General features: G+C 44.6%; 1 protein-coding gene across 1 annotated transcript in view; it reads left to right on the top strand.

Moving 5' to 3' along the window:
• The window catches only part of LOC146796858 (vomeronasal type-2 receptor 26-like), a 116456-nt gene that overhangs the window by 72894 nt on the left and 17928 nt on the right, over positions 1–25634 (top strand). The window contains exons 3-5 of the mRNA XM_085631394.1: positions 8720–9556; positions 10990–11217; positions 14847–14970. Coding sequence (XP_085487520.1) covers positions 8720–9556; positions 10990–11217; positions 14847–14970 — 1189 coding nt within the window. The remainder of the gene's footprint in view (positions 1–8719; positions 9557–10989; positions 11218–14846; positions 14971–25634) is intronic.

Genomic DNA, 25634 nt, shown 5'->3' with positions numbered 1-25634 from the left:
ACCCCCTCCTTGCTGCTGTCTGGCCTTCAGCTGCCTATCCAGGTCTGGGAAGACCACCGCCAGTATCCGGAGCATGTGGGGGGTCAGGGTCCGATGTCCACCCCTCCTGCGAGGAGGCGACAGCTTCAGCTGGACCCTTGCAATCCTCCGGGTCCAGCCCCGAAGGTCCTGCCACCTCTTCTGGCAGTTGCGGATCCGGCGCTTGTGGACCCCCTCCGAACGAACTGCCCGGGCGATGGTCAGCCATATATCCTGCTTCTGGTGGGCATCAACCTGTGAGGATGACAAAGTTAAAAGTATATTAACACACATGCCCCATATTTGTGCTGCACACATTTGAAGATACATGTCATCATCACAAAGGGAAATGAGTGACACCGGTAATGCACCCATGGAAAAGAACAAATGACCTGCATGCCTGACATGTTAATAATGCCTGGGAAGTTTAAGCTTGCACAAATGCACTTTAGCTGCAGAACACTTGTTCATTACATGTATCTACACACTTTGGGGGATGAGTGGGCTTGGCACTGGTGTACACACTGCTAGTGCTGCTAGTCAGACAACATGCACAATTAGGCAGGCAGTAGACTGCACACTCACCTGCTCCCCTGGTTTCCCATACAGCTTGCTGTACTGTGAAAGTAGCCCGTCCAGTAGGGCCTGGTTCTCCTCCTCAGTGAAGGCTGGGGCCCTCTCCAGAATTCGCGCCATAGCAGTAGCCAGAGGATGCAGGGACAGCAGCAGTGGTAGCAGGGATGTGGTCCAGTAGCATGTAGTGCAGACAAGTGAGCTCCCTGGGATCCAGCCAGCCTTATATCTGTGCTGCAGAGGCAGACTCTGTGCCATGTGTCCCCAGTGATAGGTCCAACATGGTTGCATTTTATGAATCTGGACAATCCATGGAAATGTACGACTCGTACACATCTTCCGCATTGTTCAAATCTTCACCTTCATAAAACCCTAGGAATTGCAACATTGTTGTAGGCATCCAACTGAATTTCAAGCGCACAACTCATACAAGTTTTGAATCTGCATCCATCTCCATGACAGTCCAGAGCCAATGGGTGCACACGGCTTGGTCAACTGACTGTACAACGCGTAGTTTGAAAATACACATGCACCCGTCTCCATACGATCCAATGGCCAAGGCATATGCCTGTCTCAGAAACTGCCTGCCAGACGCGCATGCATGATAGTCACCCGCGTGGGACCTCATTGCAGTCAATGGCAAAGCGTACGCACGGCTCGGTCAAGAACCGTGCAATGCGTACGCATTGTCACCCGTGTCGGACTTCATTGCAGTCAATGGCAAAGCGTAAGCACGGCTCGGTCAAGAACCGTGCAATGCGTACGCATTGTCACCCGCGTCGGACCTCATTGCAGTCAATGGCAAAGCATACGGATGGCTCGGTCATGAACCGTGCAATGCGTACGCATTGTCACCCGTGTCGGACCTCATTGCAGTCAATGGCAAAGCGTACGCACGGCTCGGTCATGAACCGTGCAATGCGTACGCATTGTCACCCGCGTCGGACATCATTGCAGTCAATGGCAAAGCATACGCACGGCTCGGTCACGGACCTCATTGGTGTGAGTATTTGACGGCTTCAACACACAATTACTTGCCAGGGACACATGTGCACACCTACCACACTACAACATTGGCCACACAGTGTCCCATGGCATGTAAGGCTGCATTCCCTGTGTGTTGGGGGTGGCAACATTTGGTTTATTGCGTAGCACCTTTGTTCAGCCACTCCCAGGCTGTGCACGTGTTCATGGGGGCAGAATCCTTTGTGTGTTGTGCACATTACCACTGTGATGTGCAACTGTACAGTTATGGGCATGAGTCATGGACACAGTTGCAGGTTGGATATGTTTAGGACATGTCACATACACCCTGAGTCCTGGGGGTGATGGCATGTACGTCACAGTGAGACCTGTAGCCACAATTCTGATGTGCACCCACAGTCTGTGTGCATGTTGTGTCTCAGATGTGGATGATCAAATGTGTACAATGGGAGACAGTCTCCACATCCATGTGGTATGTGCAGCAACCTTGATGGTGTGTGTGTCTAAGAGACGTACATGTAGGGCCTGCAGAGACAACAGTGGCCACTACCTGTGGGACTCACGCTTGCCTTGTGGCATGTACGTGATACGCCATGTCATGCCAGTGTCAATGTGGCAATACAGGGACCCTGGGTATCTGCATGGCTCAGACGTGAGTCCCTTGCTCACTTTGCCACTGGATTCAAGCAAGCCTGGCTGAAGGCGGCTGAAATGCCAGAAACCGGTCCTAGGAAGCTTGTTTCCGGTCCAGGGAAGACATGGCTTGGCAGTTCGGGCTGGACTGTTCCCATGAGGCACAGGGTCAGACTGATTTGCATATGGCCATGTCTGAACTGGGGTGGCAGAGTGGGCTAAAGAACGGTGATGGATTAAACCCAGATCAGTTGACTGGGGGTGAGTGCTTGCAATGTTCAACACTCCGTCCATCATTTCCTTTGGTTTTTGCTTTGTTTGCCATAAGTTGGCAGGGTATGCTCAGACGTGAGTCCCTTGTTCACTTTGCCACTTGATTCAAGCAAGCCTGGCTGAAGACGGCTGAAATGCCAGAAACCGGTCCTAGGAAGCTTGTTTCCGGTCCAGGGAAGACACGGCTTGGCAGTTCGGGCTGGACTGTTCCCAAGTGGCACAGGGTCAGACTGATTTGCATATGGCCATGTCTGAACTGGGGTGGCAGAGTGGGCTAAAGAACGGTGATGGATTAAACCCAGATCAGTTGACTGGGGGTGAGTGCTTGCAATGTTCAACACTCCGTCCATCATTTCCTTTGGTTTTTGCAAAGATCTGGAAGAGACATCAGGCCTCACTTGTCACTTTGGTGTGTGTTTGTAACGTCACAGCAGTACTTAGGCAGGGTGACACAGCCCAATGATTGGCCATTGCACTACATGTGACTTATGTGGACATGTGGAATTGAGATGTGAGGTGATGGTCATGTAGGTGACATATGTGTACATGCCCAACAGCACACACCTCAGTACATTGTGTAATGTCATGATGTATCATGTTATATTTAGCCTGGTCATGGCCACATGAGTGGATGTACTGGCAATCTTCTTTTGTGCATCTCTGTTCTGCAGGGCACCAGCTGTCCATCGACCGTTCCCAGACCTTGAAACCATGCAGGAACGCAACTGCATCCGAAGGTACCGTTTTACCAGGCCACTGATTGAGGAGTTGGTGGAGCAGTTGGCGCCACATATGCTACCTGGCCGGACATACCCTACAGCACTGACCCCAGAGGGGAAGGTGATGGCAGCCCTGCACGTCTTTGCTACTGGTACCTTCCAGTACACTGTGGGTACTGCAGGTGGTATGTCGCAAACTATGTTTAGTCGTGTGCTACGCGATGTCTTGGAGGGGATGTTACATTTCCTTGACCTGTACATCAAGTTCCCTAGCCCAGCTCAACTCCCTGAAATAAAGGATGCCTTTTATACACTGGGGAGGATGCCGAGCGTCATCAGATCCATTGATGGTACACATGTGGCCCTGATACATGAGCTGGCATACCGGAACAGGAAACCTTTCCACTCGATCAATGCTCTGGTGGTATGCCTTGCAGACATGTGTATCACACATGTGTGTGCACGGTTCCCGGGTTCTGCGCACGATGCCTACATAATGAGGAGTAGTCGCATTGCAACACTGATGTCACATATGCCAGACCAGCATGCCTGGCTTGTCGGTGTGTACTGACTGTTTACCATTGTGTGTGTTTGGCAATGTTGTATTCCGCACTCCTACAAAACTAAGCTAATTGTTCAATTTTTTGTGTGTAGGTGACTCCGGATACCCCAACATACCGTGGTTGCTGACACCCCTCAGGAACCCTGTGACACCATCCGAGATGCGCTACAATGAGGCACATGGTCGGAGCAGGAGGGTGATTGAGCAGACATTTGGCCTCTTGAAAAGCCGCTTTCGCTGCCTGGACAAGACCGGAGGGGCCCTCCCATATGACCCTGCAAAGGTGTGCAAAATTATCCTTGTATGCTGCATGCTACACAACATGGCAGTGCAGAAGAAGGTGCCTCTCATCAAGGATGACGATAACCAACCTCCGCCACCTGTGGAGGATCCCAGCCTGGGCCACGATGCCAATGATGATGAAGATGAGGGTGACGTTTGCACACAGCTCATCAACAACTTCTTCACCTGAATGTGAGTTTTCAGGGTTGTAATGTCAATGTATGGAGTTAGCCTGAAATGTGTTGTGGCTGCTCGGTTGCTTTCTGAGTGTGTCTGTGTGCCACTTGACTGGGTGAGTGCAGTGATGTGTCCATTCAGGTGGTCTGTACTCCACAATAGGGTAGCACTGCTAACTTGTTTCTGTGTAGGTTTCTTGTGACATGTTTTGTCATGTGTATTGCATTCTCTCCTGTTCCACTGTGCTTTTGACTGTGTCTTGTGTCTGTCCTTCCCAGGGTACTTTGCCTGTTGTTTGGTCAACACTGAGCCCCAACACCCAGAATCCAACCCCAGTGTGGGAGTAGTTAATTGCCATCATGTGATGTGCCACACATCCCTGGACTTCAATTCTCAGACACTCTGTGAACGTGTGTCCACCGTAACGTACAATTGCCTTGCAACTATTTTAGAATAAACATGTTGCTGATGTGTAATGAACCTGTGCTATGCTTTGTTAGGTGTGTTGTCTGTCTTCCCACATCTGAGTGACATCTGCTTACCTCACCGGGGGACTTGTTACCACTGACTGTGGATAGGTGTTGTGTCTGTGCATACCAATGTGTTTCAGGTCAACATCATTGTGTGGGATGAGTAACATGGCCAATGTGAGTATGTGTTGTGTTGCCATAGTGGTGTGTCTCCCTCACATGTGTCACATCACCATGACTCACCTAACGGTGGTCAAATTGTTGTAGTATTTGGCATGCACTGTGTTGTTTAGCAGATCAACATCTCCATGACACATGACAAGTTGGATTCACAACAGAGGCAAGTATGTTTTACTGGTGAGTTCATTTTCGAACATGTGTGAGGAAAGTGCACAGGATTATGGGTGCTGTAAATTGGGTTTTGAATCCAAAGTTCACATTAGAGTTGGAAGTGTTGGTAGATGAAATGTCCAGAGTCATCTGCTACATTGGACCTACATGAACCCTCCATGTCATGTGGGCGAGTTGTGTGCGATTGGACAAGGCGAACGGGTTGCGCACAAAGAACATTGTCCAGAACAGGTTTAGAGGCCCTGGGGGATGTGCAGGGACATCTGCCTCTCACATGTCCTTCTTCGGACGACCCCTCTTCTTCTTGGGGGGGAACCTCAGGTGCAGGCCTCTGCGGTGCAGGGGACTCTCCGCCAGAGTCCTCCTCCCTCCCTGTGGCACTGGTAGGCAGTGTGGCAACAGATGTTGTGGCCACACAGGGAGGTGTGGACTTGTTTGTGCTGATCTGGCGGAGGCATTGGAGTATGTCCTGATGCACCACAGTAAGGGCATCCCACTTTGCCTCCATGCGGGCATGGTGGGCAGCCTGCTCCTGTTGTATGTCCTTGAGGATCCCCACTACTTGGCCAAATCCTCTGGTGCTATCCTGGTACGCATCTATGATGCTTGCCAGTTGGGGGTCATCATGCAGTCCAGACCCCTCTGCAAGGCGCGCCCTCTGCCTCCCACCCCTCTCAGCACCCCTATCCACATGGGCAGGACCAGCAGCGGCACGCACAGGTGACACTGGGACCCCTTGGGTGGTGTTGCTGGTGGTGTTGGCTGTAGCTTCCGGGGGGTCCTGTGTCCCTGTGCTCTGGGTGTTCTGTGGCCTTGGTCTGTCCATGTTGGCGGGGGTGCCCTGTCGGTTTCCAGATGCTGGAGGCATGGGTACAGGGGGTGCAGATGTTGATGCTGCTGGTGCTGCATGGTGACTCACACCGGAGGTTCGTCGTCATCCGAAGAGGACTGAGACAGAGTCAAACCAGAGAGCTCAGTGTCCACCAGAGTCTGGGACTGGGAATCCTCTTCATTTGGTGCTGTGTCCCCAGCACCACCTGTGTTTGGAAGAGACACACAATGTAAGTTATGTTTCTACAGGCATCAATGGTTCACAAACATGATCTACAGTACGAACGGATGCCTGCCTCTACACTGCTTTGTTCCGGCTTGTCATGGACAGAGATTGATATTGTTGTTGCACATTGCCCAGCCAAAAAGAAACATTTCAATGTGCATGTCGAAGTGTGTGCATGCCCAGCTCATGGACAGATTTGTCTGTACATGACCATTACTACTCAAGGGCCATCTCGTTGCTGACACAGGTGTGGCATCGCTGTACACATGTGAGATTTAACAAGGACATACGTGCTATTCCACTGGGGATATGTTGTACTATTGGGGCATGTTTGGCAGCAGAGTTTGCTAGTCTTTGTGTGTCACATTGCTGTATTGGTACGACATGGTCACAGTCCGGTATGCCTGTGTTCTCTTTTGAGGGAGTGTTTTTTTCCAGTGTTCCAAGTTCCCATCTCATTTCATACAAGTGATGATGTCACCATCGTTAATGAGTCTGGTGCTGAGTTTTGTACGTGCATATGTCAATGCATTCTACCCAGTAGGTTGTGTAGAGTTTGTGTTGAGGGGGGGTCTCCACATGCTGGTAAGTATGGTCAGAGCTGTCAGTCCTCCTTCCCACCCAGCCAGACATCCTACCATGCAACGTGCTTCCATTGGAGGGCGTGCAAGTTGTCTTTCAGGATGTCAGTCAGTGGTGGCCTGCTTCTGATTTGCACACAACCCCTACCAGGGCCTTGTGCTCCCCACAGCAGGACCCTGTCAGTGTCAGCTATCTTGTCAGTCATTTTCCACTCCCTGTGATGTGGGCATGTTTCAGAGAGGTCTTGATGGGCCAATTTTGAGGGGGAGCATTATCTGTGACTACAAACCCCATCATACTTTTGGATACACTCACTTCACCTGCATACCCACTATTCCTTCCTGTCAGTCAGCTGCACTGTGAGGTAGTGTGTTTGTGGTGGCAAACTGTCTGACAGTGTTTATTTGGCTTTGTGCCACTGGCTTGCTCTATTTGTTGTTAGGTTTGTACATGTCATGAAACAGTTCCAAGTCACTATGAGAAAGCAGGTATTGTGTTTATCTGACTAGCATACACATCTTGGGACGATTATCTAATGGTTACTGTGGCTTTGCTTGCAGTGCATGGTTTCACTGTCCCCTTGCCACACAATATTGAGTATGTTGTTTGTGTACTCACCAGGCTCTGGTATGTCTGTTAGACCATGGACGCTCTCTGGTGTTAGGATGTCCCGCACCTTCTCCTCCCAGGTCCTGAAGTAGACTGGTTGACAGGAGGGCCACCGCCGGTGCGCTGACTCATGGCGTGATCTTTCTTGATGAGTTTCTTGACCCTCATGCACACGTCATACCACCTGTTATGGATATCGTCCTTTGAGCGCAACGTTGGTGCTTGTGCATTCACCTTGTCCACAATCCTCGCCCATATCTTTGTTTTCTGTGACATGGGGGACCTTTGGACCAATATACCAAACAAATGTGGCTCTACTCTGATGATCTCGTCTACCAGCACTTCTAACTATCTGTGAACTTTGGATTCTTCTGTGGGGGCATGGTGATGGGTGGTGGTGGTGAGTTATGTGTGTGTGAGGGTGCAAGTGAGGGTGGGTTAGTGTTGGTTTAGCTAGCTGTATGTGTGAGTGCTTTTGGTGAGGTGCTGATGGTGTGTGACTTGTGTGATGGGTGAGTTGTGAGTGTGTCTGTGGTTGCTGTGTGATGGTGTTTGCTGCTGGCTGTGTCTCCTACTCACAAATGATCATGGTAGTGATTGATGTCCTTTATATAGGTGCAGTTGTGGGTGTGTCTTTGTCCCAGTTTTTTTTTTTTGATATTTATTGGTTTTGTCATTGCTTGTTTAGTCCTTTTTTTTCTTTTTTCCTTTGGGTTTTCTAGGCATGAAGGAGACGTTCTTCTGACCGAGACGGACGCTGATGTTGGCTTGTGCTGGCTTCTCCGCCTCGTCCACGCTGACTATCTTCTGTGTTTCATACGCGTCGGTCGCGGAGATCTCTATTACTTGTGGGCCCTGTTTTCTGTGCGTGTTGGTCATGTGTCTTGGGCTCCGTGCGAGTCTGTCTGGTTTTACACGCATTGCATCGTACTGCGCGGATCGGACATCACGGGTACGTGTCGGTCGGGCTCTTTCCGGGTTCGTGTCGGTCGGTGCAACTCGTGTCGGTTTTCCGGCCGGATCACTATTTTCCCTACGGCTCGGTCGTACGCCTTGTATTCCTTACGTGTTGGTTGTAATTCACACGCGTTGCATCATACTGCACGGGTCGTATGGCACCGGTCCGTGTTGGTCGGCCTTCGGTACGGGTCGGTGTCGGTCAGTACGTTTTGCGGGTGGAATCGGAATCGGCCCCTTAGTGTCTTCTTCAGCTCTGTCATCATTTTCACCTTTGATTTAATTGTTGGCATTGTGATCCTTTCCATCTTTTAAGCCATTGCAATGTTTTAAAATTATTAACAGCTTTTCATTAAAAGCTTTACAAAAGATGAAGGAAATACACTCCAAATATAAGGAATGCGATGACTTTTCATTAAATTGCTATTTCTAGTTCTTTGTTTTAATGCTAATATTTATTTCCACTTAACAGATCAGCTATGCTGCTGCACTCCCCATTCTCAGTGACAAAGTGCAGTTTCCAACCTTCCTACGGACAGTGACAAGCCTTTCCTTCCAGCCTGATGCACTGGTGCAATTACTGCTTCATTTTGGATGGACATGGATTGGAATTATTGCCTCCAACAATGACCTTGCTCTCCAGGGCTGCCAATTACTAAAGGAAGAGGCCACCAATCATGGGATTTGCATTGAATTCTTTGAGATTCTCCCCATACAAAACAGCAAGGCATCTGTAGCCCATGTTTCTAGCATTCTGAAATCATCCACTGCTAAAGTGATAGTCTGCTGGACCCTGATAATGCATATCACCCCAATTCTGAAGGAGATATCACCTCAGAGGATCACTGGAAAAATATGGCTTGGAGTTCTGACTTGGGTTCCTTCTGCAGTATTTTCAGAAATAGACTTATGGGAAACATTGAACGGCACACTGGGGTTTGCTGTTTATAGTGGGAAAATCCCTGGGTTTAAAGACTTTCTGTATGAAAAACAACCATTGAAGGATATGGAGGATATTTTTTTAAAGAGAGCCTGGGAGAAGCTTTTTGTATGCAAATGGGCACCTGTTTTTAATGGGACAAAAGCAGGGAACATGACAGATGATAAAGGACTCTGCACTGGCCTGGAAAAGATACAATCTCTTGATACCTCAATTTTCGATGTGAAGGATTTCAGGTTCCCCTATGGTGCATACCTTGCCATTTATGCCTTGGCCCAGTCACTGCATGATCTGATTAATTGCAAACCGCATGAAGGTCCCTTTATGAACAGGTCTTGTGCAGATCCGAAGGAATTTAAGCAATGGCAGGTGAGAGCAGCCGTGTGTGGATGTGGGTTTGCTCTTGCATAGCTAAGGCTTACTATTACCACAAATTAGTAATCTCAATACTCAGATACATTTTTCCTTATTCCAGTAGTTACATAATACTGAGGTTTGCCCAACTCCTGACACAAGGATCCTCCTGCCTTACTCAACCAATGCTTACCTGACACTCATAAGCTTTTCCTCCAATGGCTGTGACCAGAAGCAGCCGTATATCCAACCAACCTTATTTAATTGACTAACAAGTATCCAACAAATGACTTGTTAGTCATAATCTGTATGTATGTATTCTATTGCTATTTTGCACATGTCTTGCATGCTTTATGGTTGTTTGCAGCCGAATAAAGATAATTCTGATTCTGACCCATTAGTCCTTAACTTTTAGGATTGGAATAAGAAACGTGCTCTGAAAGTAATATTACCATTGGAATGTTATCACGCAGTAACATAATTAGCATGTGCCTTGTCTCAGCCCTTATTTAATCATGAGGATGTAACAAGTAAGCAGACTTAGCATTTGTATGCAGAATCAGATACATCAGGGAGCAGGAAGTTTATGTGTAACTCATGCCTTCAGTCAGAAGTGAGGGATAAATTAGCATGAAAAACACAGCATGTCCATCCAAAGAGCTATCATGAAAAGAGTAACATTTTACTTAATAGCCAAGCAGGTGACTGTTGCTAATTGGTTAGCCATACATGGACTGACTGCAGCACCTATTCAAGGTAAAGGTGATGTAGTTGACACCCTGATAATACCTTTTCCATTAACAAAAATACTCTAAAGAGTGTTATAATAATATGGATGTCACTCCATCACATGCCTTGCAATACTCTATCAATCTTCACATTTTGGCAAATTTCAGAGGGGTGGGGTCCAATATGCCCTGTGTAATGTGAAAATATTGTTCTTCTTTAGTGCAGCTGGTTTGACAATACAGTGTAAAGTGTTAAAAGATACTTGCCATAAGGTTTCCAGGTCTTGACTCACTCAGCAAGTATGCATCCCATATCCGGAATAAGGGATAGTCCTTGTTCTCCCCTGTTGTATGAAATAATTCATGCCATTTAGATACTTCTTCGCTGTTTACCTCCGTGTCCTGATTTTTCTCTTCAATTTCACTAGAGTCCTTATTTTTCCTTTTTTTGTGTATTCTGTCATATTTTAAATTGTAATATTTGAACTTGGAGATTCATTCCTCTGTCCGGTTCATTAAATAGCCTCAAGCACTTGCCTTCTTATCATCTCTCAATATTGGGGTTTGATTTCTGTTATATAACGGGTATGTCATATTTCTGGAGTGTATCTTCATTTCACATCACTGTTCTCAAACATTGTTTGCACTCAAGTATAGCTAATGTTTGATCATAATCTTTGTATAACATTTCCAACAAGGTATGTTGTGGTTTTTGTGCAGATACTGCACTACTTAAAGAATGTACATACGAGAACTGCTGTTGGTGAAGAGTTCTTTTTTGATGCATCCGGAGACTCCCCACCATTCCTGGATTTGTTGTATTGGCACAAGACATCCAAGGACACCAGCAGCTTTGTTAAAGTGGGGACGTATGATGCCAATTGCAATCCAGCCCTTACATTTATCAGTAACAAGACCGACATCTTGTGGGGTGGAAAACAAAGTCAGGTGAGAGCAAATTATTATGATTAGTATCATTTTCCAAATTTGTCCTCATAAATTAAAAGCTATTCGTTGTGTTATGTGAAAAGTTTGTCTATAAGACAGTTGTTGCATTGATCAATAGGATTTTGAAAGACCTCCTCTGGCCCGACAAGCCTCTCGACATCATCACACCGACCTCCTCAAGGATTATGCTCCCTGAGTAACTGGCGTGCAATACTCCTAAACTGAAGAACTGTTTTGGAGTGTGCCGTCTGACCCGCGATGCTCCCCTGCAATACCGAGCCTTAAGGTCTATGCTCCCGGTGTTGCTGGTGCATGAAGCCCCACACTTGTATAACCAGTGCGATGTTGTGCCTCTGAACCGCGTCGCTCCCCTGCAGGACTCCCTGGGGTAAGCGCCCCTCGCACCATCATTTTTCCACAAGATTGTAAAAGCCCCGGACCGGATTGCCTATCCTCAAAATGGCGTCGGTCAGGCGATTTCAGGTCTACGCAGAGGGGCCAGCTGGACATCAGACATTGTTTCCTTCCTCATCTCCCCGTTATGTTCCCTACCCTCCCTCCATCGATCTTGTTTTTCTATGTTTATTGAATGCACTAGCAATGGATCTAACTGTAATGTAACTGTAACTGATGTAACGCTGTAACACGTCTTAATCCTCATGTAAAGTGCTCTGATACCTACGGGCCTAGCCTGGGCTTCCTCGTCTCCTCTCTGTGTCTCCTACCCCCTCCCCCACCTCTTCCCTCCTTCATTCTTAGCTTGCCTCCCCTATTTCTTTCCTCTCTCCCTGGAATCTCTTTCCCCCTACCTGTTTTGTTTATCCTTGTGCCTATACTCCGCTCAATCTCCCTCCCCGTCGCCCTTTTTCATTATACCCTTACTCTTCTACACGTCATGAACCAACGGATGTAACTCGTAATTGACATACCTTTCTGTAACAATGTGTAAGTTGCAACCTATGTAACCCTACCAACCTGACTCCCTAAAATGGCCCCCTCAAGTACTCCCTTTTCCAAAGCACTCATACTCCCCTTGTTGGGGATGGATCCAGCATCTTTGCCCTGGAGTCTCAGAGACCCTTCTGAGAAAGTCCACAGTGACAAGGGAGTCTCACATAGTGAAGGACTGGGATTGATCCCCTTACCACTGGGAACCGTCTCCTACCCTCCCGCAAGTCTGACACTGTGTTTACGCTGGGTTTTTCTACCCCCTCCCCCTCCTCCCTCCTTCTTTCTTCTAAGTGTGCCCATGACCAAAGCACTCCTCTCTCCTTGTTGGGGAGGGATCCAGCATCTATGTCCTGGAGTCTCAGCGACCCCTCTGAGAGAGTCCACCGCGACAAGGGAATCACACATAATGGAAGACTGGGAATGACCCATTTACCGCAGGGAGCCGTCTCCCATCCAGCCGGACATCAGACACAGTTACTTCCTCGTCTCCTCGCTGTGTCTCCTCCCCCCTCCCCCAACTCTTCCCTCCTTAATGTTTTGCTTACCTCCCCTATTCCTTTCATCTCTCCCCTGAATCTCTCTCCCCCTGCCTGCTTTGTTTTTCCTTGTGCCAATTCTCTGCCTAATCTCCCTCCCTGTCGCCCTTTTACATTACCCCCATTACCCTTCTACACGCCATAAACCAATGGATGTAACTTGTAATTGACGTACATTCTGTAACAATGTGTAACTTGTAACCTATGTAACTCTCCTCATGTAAAGCACTCCGATCCCTCCAGGTCTAGTCAGCGCTATATAAAACTCAAGCAAATAAAAAAATAAAAAAATAAATAGGATTAGTTCTTCACTCTCTGGGGGGATCCTCCATATGATAGACTGCATAATGTTGGTATGGTAACCACATATGTGTTAAATTTATCCTGCGATCAATATGTCAGCATCCTGAAAAAATACTGATTGGCATATTAGATATGTGTCACAATGTGGTGCTGTGCTTGGCCAATCTTTTTATGGAGCTCACTTCCTTCCTTGCATCATTTCTAACACCAACCTGATGACTAAATACTTCTCCCAATATGTAACCTTGGAATTCATCTGCATATTTTTGTTGATCTTCACACAGCAGATATATGTGCAGTGTTGCCTATCTGCTAATATTTATTTTTCATGATAGTTGCCAACACCATGAGTAGGTGGGCAGACTTCTAGGGGTGCTTGGACCCGAGGTTAAGAACCATTGCCATTGATCACTAAATATGCATGATCATCGCTGAAGAATAAATAATGCAATGTAAATATCACTGTACCTTAACATTCTCTCAAAAGAATGAATGTCAATAGTGACACAGAATATGACTGAGCAATGTCTTCTCTATGAGACCAATCACCTAGCTGAAATAATGTTTCTTTCCACTTACTGTGTGGTGCATAGCACTATTGCCTAGGTCTTGATTCACATCACAAATCTCTGCAAACTCATCTCTTTCTAGGTACAAAGTATTGGACACATCAATTAACAGTGAGGGAATGTATATCCAAATCTGGACTCCAGTATCCCCAAAAATATGTTTAATCACTCATTTGTTCCAATGCGTGCTGTGTTAATAGGCATCTGTGCCTAGCTGTGTAGATGCTGTATGATGTCATGATACCATTTTGTAAATGAGGGGCCGCGTCACCGATGATGTTTAAAGACACCTTTTATTGATGTTCACCAAAATTGTATTGTAGAATGAGCCACTTTAGAAGCTTCACACATGGGCTTCTCCTAAAGATTGCACCACACAAACACATTCTCAATGTTCTCCTGTGGGGCGCCTATAATTCCAAAACTTGTTTTTTGGCAATCGTTGGACACCTTGCTCCTTTTTCAAAATATTTGCAATGAACTTCTAATTACACCCAATTCAAGGACACTAGCTTGATATATCCTGTGAGTTACGTTTCCCTTTCGTTACATACTATAACGCGGTTCTTAATGTAAATCTGCAGTCTTTCTGGGTCACTTTCTAGCAACTCATAACACATAATATGATTCATAAAGTCAAAATTACATTTAATTTTAACTCTATGGGCCAGATTACGATGCAGTTAGAAGTTCTTCCCGATCGATTTGGAAATGGTTTCCGACCGATTTGGATCTGGAGAATCCGACCGACCGAGTATGTTGCATCCAGATGCTTCCAGATACGATTTGGTTGTACTCCCATTGACTTCTTTGGGGTCTATGTTCCTAACTGCATCGTAATCTGGCCCTCGGTCGGGAAGACACGTTCCCAATCCAATTTGGAAAGAGCAAATGCTGTTAGGAGGCCTTCCTAAGCGCATGGTAATCGGGCCCTAGGTGGGAATACTTTCCTAACCGCATCGTATTCGGGCCCTAAATTGGTATACACTGTTCAGATTTTGGAATCTCACTACTCCACTTCTCTTATTCGTACTGTTAAATAATTCCAATACATTACAGAAACATTTTCAAATAGTCTCTATGATTTCTCATTTACAAAATTTTTTTTCATTGTATTTGATGCTTTCATTGAATTCTTGGTAGCAAGAAAATAATCCAAGTCACTCTCAGCAAAACAGCGTTCCTTGTTATATGACTACCTTTTCGCAATGGAATTCTGGACGTACAAGTTATTGGTAATTAGACACTTTCATCTTTGATATGTTTCCAGGTTCCTCTGTCAGTGTGCAGTGAGAGCTGTGCTCCCGGATACAGGAAGTCTGTCATTTCAGGACGTCCAAGCTGTTGTTTCAACTGTGTGCCCTGTCCTCCTGGAAGCATTGCCAACCAAACAGGTAAGGACCCAGTGCCTTCTTCCAAGAAAATGATTTCCAAAAATGAAATCAAATTTATTTTATTGTTTCAGTTAAAAGCCATGCAATCTGAAAATGTTAAAATACAATTTGTAAAATTATTCTGGAAGTTTAGGCAGAGGAATCCAACGGTAGGGGACATTCTTTACTTTCTCCCACCACTTGCGTCAATAGAAAATGTACATTGTGAAAAAAATAATTAGTAATGTTATGTTATGGCAAATAGAATACGGTATTTGTTATGAGGCACGTTCTCATGGGTAGACCTGGAGATAATTAGATGACTATATCATATTACCTATAAATAATATGGCATCATGCCTAAAGTAAGCTACATCTATCACTATTTCAGAACCTGCAGTTCTCTGCTGTTCCTTCTCTGTCCTCAGCCCTAGTCCTTCTCCCCACAGGTTTTCTCACTCTGGGGCATATTATCAAGCACGGCGTTAAAATTATCGCCGCTTTAGCGGCAGAAAACTGCTGCTAAAGCGGTGATAATGTGCTTGATAATATGCCACAGAGAATTCCAATAGAAGCCCATGTTGACACCGGAACATGGGCTTCTATGGGAATTCTCTGCGGCATATTATCAAGCCCATTATCGCCGCTTTAGCGGCAGTTTTCTGTCGCGAAAGCGGTGATAATTTTAACGCCGTTTCTTGATAATATGCCCCCTAGTCATTTACTTTTCAATGCCTATGACGTGAGGCCTGCCTTTCTCTTTCTCCAGTTGCTAGCATCCCCCACCATTTGCTTTATCTGACTCGCCTTTTATCGGGGGTTTTAACATCGGCGGCAATCATTTGTGACTTTTAGTGGGAGTTTTTGACTAGGTTTTATTCTTTTTATCTCATTTTATGCTGTACACTCCTTTTTAGCTTGATTTTAAGTTAGTCATAACTTTCATGCCTTTTTTACATGTATTTGTTAATATTTCCAATTCGTTGTGGTGTTGCTTGAATGTGCTGTTATTTCTTGTATTATTATGTGCGCTTTTATGATTTTTCTGAAAAATTGAATAAAGTTTTACTACTACTACTATTACAACTACTACTACTACTTGTCAATGTTATCCATTTTAGGACCACCATTGCTTTCAAAACTTTAATGACAAGTCCTCTGCCAGGACACATCTCTGTTTCTCTGTTTCTAACTTCAAGGCTGTAAAACAAAGATGTGTTCGTCTCCAAATCAGTATTCTCCCATCGCACCTTGAAATGGCCAACTTTCTTGAATACTACAGTTCTCAAATCCTGATTCAGTAGCCACCTCATTCAGAAATTCAGAAGCACCTGGCCACTATGATCCTTCTAACTTCTATTCCATTTATTTGATGGCAGGTATTGCACAGATATTGCAGGTTGCATTAGCTCTTCGTTTTGTATATTATTTCCAAGTGAAAGATATTTCATGTAGATTTCCAATTGGTTTCTAGGGCCCACTGACCATTATGAACAGTCTTCTCAAAAGGAAACCCAAAGATGTGATTTTTTGCATGGCTATCGATTTACCAAAATACCCACATACTCTTTGACCCTAAAGACATCACAAGAAGAAACTTCATATGACCCTTGATTCTGATTTCTTTCAGGAAGGTATGTCACATGACACTAGGAAGAGCACTGCCGTGGCTGAAGTTCCAAAGCAACTCATTAGTATAACGTCATAACTCAGACAGGTGCCTATTTTGTATACCACCTATATCATGGTGCTGACTTGATCTTTGAAGTTCTGGGACATAATATTTGACCTGACAAGACTCCAAATTTCCTGAGGGGCTGATGAAGTGACTCCAGGGCCCATAATTCCAAGCGCCTGTGGAGGCAGCCATGCTATTTATAGCCCGCCTGCTTTTGAATACTTTATAGTGCCACTTGCACTCCTACAGTGCAAGACACCAAATTTGTTGAGGGGCTGATGAAGGGACTCCAGGGCACATAATTCTAAGCACCCGAGGAGGCACCAACACTGCTGCCATCCACCTGCTTTTAACCACTATATTGCGGGACTTGCACTCTTGCAGTGTGGGACAAGAGTGCACTGCTCCCGGGTGAAGACTGGGCCAGGAGTTATCCTGTCTTCACTTAACATTACTCGGACGAGGGTGAATTGGGATACCCCCCTGACACCGGTATACTATGGAATATTTGTGTCTGGTTCCATTGTGAGTACTGATGAGTGTTGCCGTTATCTTGGCTTTGTTGTCTAAATTGTTTTTGTTAAATTCTTTATTGACTTGTCTTTCCACCAATTATTGGATTCACTGGAGCACTAACGTCAGGACTTTTAACTTCCTCCTGCTTTTTGTCCTACTCACAATAGGGAAAAGAAAGGTCCTTGAGACATCTATGGGGGCTTCCTCATTTAAGAAAACATCCAAACAGTCAAATAGAAATACCACTCTGAGAGAAGTTGATGACTTGCTTGAGGAGGGTGATTCAATCTTAAAACCTACACCTTCCTCTTCTTCAATCATTACAACACCAGGTCTGAAGTTGAAAGAGAAACCCCAAGCCAAATTATTTATGAATCAGGTGGATAAGTCTGTCAAATTCAATGGTCACCTGTCTTGCAAGCTGCCCACTCACAAGATGACTCTGTAGTGATGGAGTCCCTCCGAATTCAGCAATTCAGCAAGTGTTTGATTCGACATCTGGACTGATTACCCATGAAGTAAAAGTACCTTGCGGCAATCTTTACTCTGCGTTGGCAGAACGGGAGCTTTCTGCCTCTCATGCTCTTAATCCACCAGGCAGCTCTACTACCACTATCAACAGCACTAGACAACAAGCTGCTATAAATACAGACTTGTCTCATCTTGTAAGTGATCTCAAGACTGAACTGAACAAGTTAAGCACCCAAACGAAGCTCCTTACGGAACAATATTCTAAAGTTATTCCCTTCCTTCAACAGTTGGCAGTGGTACTCTCAACAAACTGAGCCACCAGCATATCAGTAGGCCTCTTCCTCTTTGGTTAATCAATGTTTGCTATCCAAAAATTGCCTGAATTCCTTAGGGCCTCAAAGCTCAGTCACATCTTTGCGTTGCTACCAAAGGTCAAAAGTTTACTCTAGGGCTAGGATGGCTTACAATAGAATTCCCTTCACTTCAATCAGGAGATCCAGTCTAGTTTGTAAAGGGAGAGCTCAGAGCAATAACGGATTGTCCAACAGGTGGTCTTGGCCTGAATTTATCAAAGAGTCACTTTCCTTTCAGTTTAACTGCCCTAGCGCATAATACAATAATGCTGCTTCAAATAATTTTCAGAAAAGCAAAAATGAAATGGGAGGGACCATACATGCACAATGTATCAAGGTTGCAGTAAGGTACAAGAGAGGATAAAGAATCCCTGGCCAATACAATGATCTACTGGTTGCACAGTGTTTGTAATTGTTGATCAAACATATGTCGGGATATAGTAGTGGATAGGCATTGTGTTACAACTAGAGTGGTTTTTAATTATATTCAAACCTTGCTGCCAATTCGGGATATGACTCATGATCTAATTGTCATGGAGGTTTGTCATCCATTGTCCAACACCAATGAACATCAGTTTAAAGTGCAACACCCCCTTAGCTAGAGACGGCACTCACTCCACTCAAGAAACTATCTCAGCAGAATCTTGTAGTACGGAGTCAGTCTACGGACTGGCATATATGAATTTTTGTTGTGTAGCAACTTCAAAAAAGGAAAGACTGTCCTTTTGTGGTCTAGTTATATGGGTAAAAAAGCACACTAAACTGCAGAGTTAGGAGTCTTTTCCTAAATTCATCTAAGATTCAAGGCATGTTTTTCTCAAAGGGCGCAAACATCTTTATATTTTCAATGTGTATCATTGGTTTAATGGGCAGAATAATGTATCTCGTCTTATTACTCCCTTTAGTCACTTTATTGACCACCTGCCATCAGGGGCCAGTAATAGTAGCTAGTGAATTTAATGTAAATTTTGAGCCTTTTGATAACTCTGAATCAGCCCTGAGTGAGCAGGAAAATGCAAATTGGGGTGTTTCCCAGCTAGATCCGACACCAGCAAAAAAGAGGTCTGTGGTATCTAACCAACTTCTGGGTCTAGCCGTGAATTTAGGCCTGAGTGCCTGCAATGGCAGGTCTTCGTCAGACCAAACTGGGGTTCACTCCTTCAAAAGGTTTAATCAATCAAGCAGTATTGATTATATACTTTTAGCCCTTCAATTCTGGCCGTATATGGTGTACATGACAGTTTTAGATCAAAGTGATAGCGACCACAATGTCTATGATATGGTTCAAATTCTAATGGTGTAAAATCTAAGCTTCCAGGTGATATATGTCTTTCAAATAACAAAAAGGCCCTAAAATGAGTGTACATATTTGGGCGACCCAAACTAATGGCACACATTTCTAACACCATTGCCAGGTCATTAGAAATCATGAGAAATGCTGGGTCTCCTAGAGCAGAATTAACTTCTATACTAAAGCACAATGTTGACCTGTTCATTACAGTACGCAAATTTACAAGGGAATGTAAAAGCTTTGACAGAAAATGGACCCAACACCTATGGTTTAACTACTAGTGTAGGCTTCCCAATGCAAATTTAATTATGTCTATCAAAGAAAAAAAACACGAAGAAATTCCTTTGCTCAGGAGGAAGTTTAAGACAGAGTTGACCAAAGCAGAATCAAACTGGGAAAATTAGAATTAGAGTGATTTATTGAAAGCAGTTAGAGCTAGGGACAATCAACCTTCTGGGGTATTATTGCCCATGGTTGCTGCCACAATGTTTTGCAGGTTGACCATCACCTGCAACCTGAGGTGTGGGTTAAGCATTTTGAAAGGTTATACTCAAATGCAGGAGTTTCTTGAGGTGACGCTGCAGAACATGGTCACATAATAACTATCAAACCTACTTCTCTGCTTAAAACACCCCTTCAGGAATCTCTAAATCGTATAAAGGCCATAGTTCTGGGGAAGGCCTCAGGCCCTGATCACGTCTCTGGGGATCTCTATGCTGCCAAACATCTTATTTAGGGCCCATATCTTAATTTGCTTACCTGATCCATCCTGGAAGATGGGCCTATACCCAAATCATGGCACCCCTTTGAGATTATCTTTTTATATAAGAAGGGTTGGGGAGAGGATACAGCCTAATGGCTAGGTTGGTCAACCTCAAGTCAGGCCACAGTGCTCAACATTCTGTGATTCAGGGCAAATGACTTAATATCCCCGTGCCGAACAAAAAAGAATGCATACTTATGTACCAAAAATGGTGCTCAGGTAAAGTGCTCTGATACCTGATACCTTTGAGTCAAGTTTACCCTATATAACACTCCGAAAAAAAAGTGTTGTTGGCAAAATCCATCTAATTATAGACCTATTAGTATTATTGCAGATGCTTTTTAGTCACCATTTATAGCTGAAATTGGCTGAGTGGTCCTCAGAAAACCACATCCCGTCAGACCTTTAGGCAGGCTATTGCCCACAAATTTATCAAAGATTCCACTTTTGTACTATCAACTGGAAAATTGTAGTCCTAAAGAAGGGTCATCAGTATGTGGTCTTTGTTGGCCTAAAATCAGCTTTTGACTCAATCCCTCATCATAAATTATGGGGTGTCCTAGGCCAAATTGTGGTCCCCAAAACATTTTATCGGTTGAAATTAGACTTCATGAAACTAATAACACACGCATCAGATTTGGGAACAAGGGCAAGTTATCTGATTCTTTCAGGATTGAGAAGGGTGTCCGAGGAGGTTGTGTTTTGGCCCTGTCTTTTCTTACATTATATATAAACACAGCCGCAGCCTGTGCAGATAAGAGCGGTGGGGCGGTAGTTCCTTCATATTGCATAGGTGCTCTTTTATATAAAAAATGACATAAAATATGCCAGTGCCAGGATTCTGCAATTTTTGCAGTTAATACACCACAGGGGGCCCTCATGTCAAAAATAACCTCAGTTTGTCAGGGCTAACATTTTCTCTTGGTTGCCACCCTTGCATATTCAGCATTTTGCACCTTTTTGCCAACAATTACCTCCATTGTGCTATTACTAGCATGTTGCCATTATTGTTTGTGTCCCAAGAGTGTCCTCCGGTATTCCACTACCTTTCCAAGGTTGCTCTATCTGCCATAAATCACCTCTATTATGCCAGTACAAATATTTTAGCATTGGTGCCCTTTATGCCCAGATTTACCCTTGGTGTGTCGGTGCAAGCATTTTGCCACAGGTGTCGCTCTTGCTAAGAATTTCTGCAAGTATACCAGTGCCAATATTTACCTTCCGGATACCAGGACCAGCAAACTCGCAAGCATCACATCACATTCCCACTCACACTCATTCTATCACTCACACTCCCTCTCACTCATTAATCACTATTGTGACCCCAACCCAATGTGAATAATCTGGATTTGTGGTGCATAGTATCCCAAAGACACTCAAACTTCTGCTCTTCTTTGCTTTGTATCTAGGTTGCATTCGATAGGTGATGCATGGGCATTTCCATGCAGCCACCCATCAGATTTTGATGCAAATCCCTATCTACAAATATTAGGGGACAGGAATTTGCATCAATACCTTATGCCTCCTCTTTGACGCAGACAAGACAAAGAGAAATTATTATGGTTTTCTCCACAATTTCCCAACTTTGTATGTGTGCTGCATTGCCTTAAAGCATAGCTTTCTTACTGAATAATACCCATTCCAGTGCTTCACGGAATGCACACAGACTTGCACTGTGGGACAAGGGTGTTTGCATTGGCACATGTCTGCCAAAAGTGTGCTAGAGCACTGGGGTGAGAAAAAATGCACTATATCTTTGTAGGTATGGCACATTTCATCCTTTCAACACTAGGCATATTCACTATTACTTTAACGAAAAACTTGCAGAAAATATGTAGTCAAGAGCTGTGGTCTTGACAAGGATTTTGCCATGAAGGAGGCTAGGGGTCCTAAAAGCAGTGCCAAGGGTTACAAGGTCCAAGCCAGGGGTCGCAACAGTGACCGCTGGTGACCCCCTAACTAAAACCCATGGTGGCTACGAATGTTCTCGCTGACCTCAAATGCATATCGGATCATGTCCTTTTAAGAACAAGTGAAAGGAGTCTCAGGAAATATATGACACAGAAATGTGATATGCAAATATTAGGACTTACCAACATGTGGAGGTATTTTCATGCATGGAGGGAGAATTTGTGCACTCTCACACATAAGCAAGCAATCTTCTAGACTGCACAATGTTTTGCTCACTGGTGTCACTCAAGCTTTCTATCTCTTAAATGGAAGTGGAAAACGTAATTTTCTGTCACATTATTAATATATTTTGGACCAGATGTACGACCATGACAATTTTCAAGTCGCAAATTTTGCTCGATTGGGAGTCGGAATTTGTGAGTCGCAAAATGCCATGTACAACAGTGTCTGAGACACTGTTTGCGATTCCCAATGGGGTCGCAAATTGGATGCCTCATCAATATTCATGAGGCAATTGCAATTTGCGACCCCATTGTGAATGGCTGGCCCTCCCAGGGATGGTGGCCTGCTGGGCTCAGCTGACCTCCATGTCTGGGACTGCTTTTCAATAAAGCAGTTTTTTTTTTTAAATGCAGCCTGTTTTTCTTGAATGCACTTAAAAAAAGAAAAGGAAACGTTTTTGTTTAATTTTTTAAGGGCAGGCAGTGGTCCCTGGAACCACTGCCTGGCCCTAAAAAAGAATTTCCTCTGCATTTGCAAAGGGGAAGGGGTCACCTGGGGACCCCTTCCCATTTGTGAGTGCATTACCTCACTATTAGGGAGTGACGCCCTTGAAACGCACCTTCCTAATAATAGCTAGTCACAATTCCTATTTAGCGAGTCACAAATAAATTGCGACTCGATAAACAGGAATTGTACATGGGCCTATAGTATTTTGCATGCGCAAACGGATCGCAAACCCGTTTGCGGGTGCAAAATAGGGTCGTACATCTGGCCCTTAGTCCGGATCCCAAGTTATGTGGAAAATAACTGGAAATCATCTCTTTGTGTAAGATCCTACTCTGACACAAATACTATAAAAGTAATAAAATAACTTTTTTTCTTAAATAACTGGTGGCATGCCCTGGGACAATTTGGGAGCCTGCACAGGTTATGAGGAAGGGTGGGCATGATAGTTTAGAATATAATGTAAACAAGATGAGACCCAAAATATGTTGGGGTACATAAATATGGGAAATAGAAATAAATCTAAATCTGTTGGGGTCAATGATGTATACCGGCAAAGTAGCACCCACACACTTAGTACATATTATTTACTATAATCATGAGATGTTAAAATGCTTAACACACACAATTAAACTAAAGCGAACTAGGGTGTCTTGCCATGAATCAAGATGTAATAGAGAAGCTAAAATGGAAAATATTACTAAAAAGACCAATCCATGAACTGCACATCCAGTAAATGAAAAAAGGTCCAAGTTCAATATGGACTTATACACTTTTTCAACCAGTCTGGCTTTCTCTGGAGATGATGCCCCAGTCATTCACGAGCTCAAGTGGCCTTATGACACGATTTCTTAAGACATAAAAAAGTCATTAAAAAATATTCTACTTGAATAATCAAGCAATTCCTGCACTGAGCCCCATTACTGTGTATGTTCAGGAGTATCAATAATTTATTTGATTAAATTTGGTAAAACAACATTGTGGAAGAAAGAAAAGCTTCATTAACAATTTTGGTAGAATATAAAAGCAAGCATTTATTTGTGATCACAAATTGAACAGCCTCACAGACAAGGGTTAAACTTGAGCTATTGGCTGACTGGGTGTTAGCCTTGGTCAAGCAACAGCAACAATTCCTAGCAGTGTCAACCATAAAAAGTCACTAACTTAACCTATGCTTAACCCTGGGTGGCTTGGCACAAAAATCAGTCAGGTTTAACTCAGAGGCAGTGTGAAAAGTATTATGCAGCATACAAACATTAATAAAGTGAAAACACAACACAAGATAAATTGCACAACAATTTTAAAAGATAGAGTGCATTATTATAATAAAATATTCAACATCAAAATGACAAACATTCCATCAGTAGAACTGGAGTTATGAATTTTTTTTAAAACTAGTCCCCAAAAGATCAAAGAGCCAACTGCGGACATCTAGTTGCCCAAAATTGGGACAAAGTAAAAATGTATGGCCCATCACTGTGGAGTGTGGGTCGGGTAGAAGAAATGGATTGGGCTTGATCAGCGCTTACACCTTAACGCTCAATGGGAAAAGGCTGCAGGCTCAATCCGAGGAAGGAGCATCATCATCAGGGAGCCGCTGGACAAAGTTGTGGCAAAGATTTCTGTGTTCGGAAACAGTCAGTTTTATGGAGGGCAATAATGTTTAGCAGGACAAGGTAGGATGCTGTAGCTAACGAGAGGTCCATGAGGCCAGATACTCTTTTCACCAAAGACAGCTGAACAGGATGAGCCTTTGCGGAGAAGAACATAGCAGGAGTTACAGTGAAATCCAGCCGATTGGAGATGCAGCTCGGGCAGATTAGCAAGCAAGTTGGTCACGGTCTTCCCTCAGTCCCCAGAGCAGCATTTAGCCAAAACCTTTATAGGAGCTACCGAGAAATCAGGCAGATTGGTGATTCACCTCGGGCAGATCAGCAAGCAAGTTGGTCTCGGTCTTCCCTCAATTCCCAGAGTGGTGTTTAGCCCAAACATTACTAGGAGCTGCCGTGAAATCCGGCCGATTGTTGATGCGTCTTGGGCAGATCAGCAAGCAAGTTGGTCTCGGTCTTCCCTCAATTCCCAGAGCAGTGTTTAGCTCAAAAATTCTAAGTCATCAGTTTTGGATTTTAGCTATCTGGGCACCTTCAGCACCACCATCAATGGTCAAAGAGGAGCACCACTTAGGGGTTAAGGACTCACTCAGACTGGCTCAAGGTGTGGGTTCAAGATGGCGAGCGTCTGGTATATCCCTGTGGCTCTGAAGAGGTAGCTAACAAACTAGCCCTTGTAGTCACTCTGGTAATCCTGGGTTTGGGTAGAGAAGCAGGGCTCAACAAAAGGAGAGGCCGCCAAGGGCTGAAGGCAGACTTCGGGCAGAAAAGCAGTTCTTCCAAGTGCCGCAAAGCAGTTGTGTGGAGTACACAGGAGGCCACAGTAACAGGCAATCCTCTGAGAATTCTTCTGCAGGTCCAGAAATTGAAATAAAGAGTGGATCTCAGGTCCTTATTTTTACACCTGGGGCCTTCTTTGATGTGGTAGATGTTTTAAGATGATTCTCTTTGAAGTGCTTGGAATTTCCTAACTCTCCTCTCCTGGCTCCAATCTGGCTGTGGAGAAAATGCAATAATGACAAGCCATTTCTGTGAAGGTAGAGCACAGCCTAATCAGTTGCAGGTGGGGCTGTGCCCAGCTCTGCCCCATCCTGCCAACATATAGTTCATTCAGGCATGCCTAATTCCTCTATTGTGTGACTGTCTGGGAGGAATTGACAAAGTCCAAATTGCCAACTTCACCCAGTTATGTGACCCAGGAGAGGCTGCATGTACCAAATGGCGGAGGGCAGGAAAATGCCCACTTTCAAAAAGTATGAAAATGAAGCAACTGGGTATGCACTCAATTATAATAATTAATCGATTTCTCAATTTACTCAAAACTTTGAACAAACAATTGTCGATGGTGTGTGCACCAGGTAAGTGG

The sequence above is a fragment of the Triturus cristatus genome, chromosome 10 (genome assembly GCF_964204655.1).
Source record: "Triturus cristatus chromosome 10, aTriCri1.1, whole genome shotgun sequence".
Taxonomy (NCBI): domain Eukaryota; kingdom Metazoa; phylum Chordata; class Amphibia; order Caudata; family Salamandridae; genus Triturus; species Triturus cristatus.
Note: the sequence above shows the minus strand (reverse complement) of the source record. Positions and strands in the feature narration are given on the sequence as shown.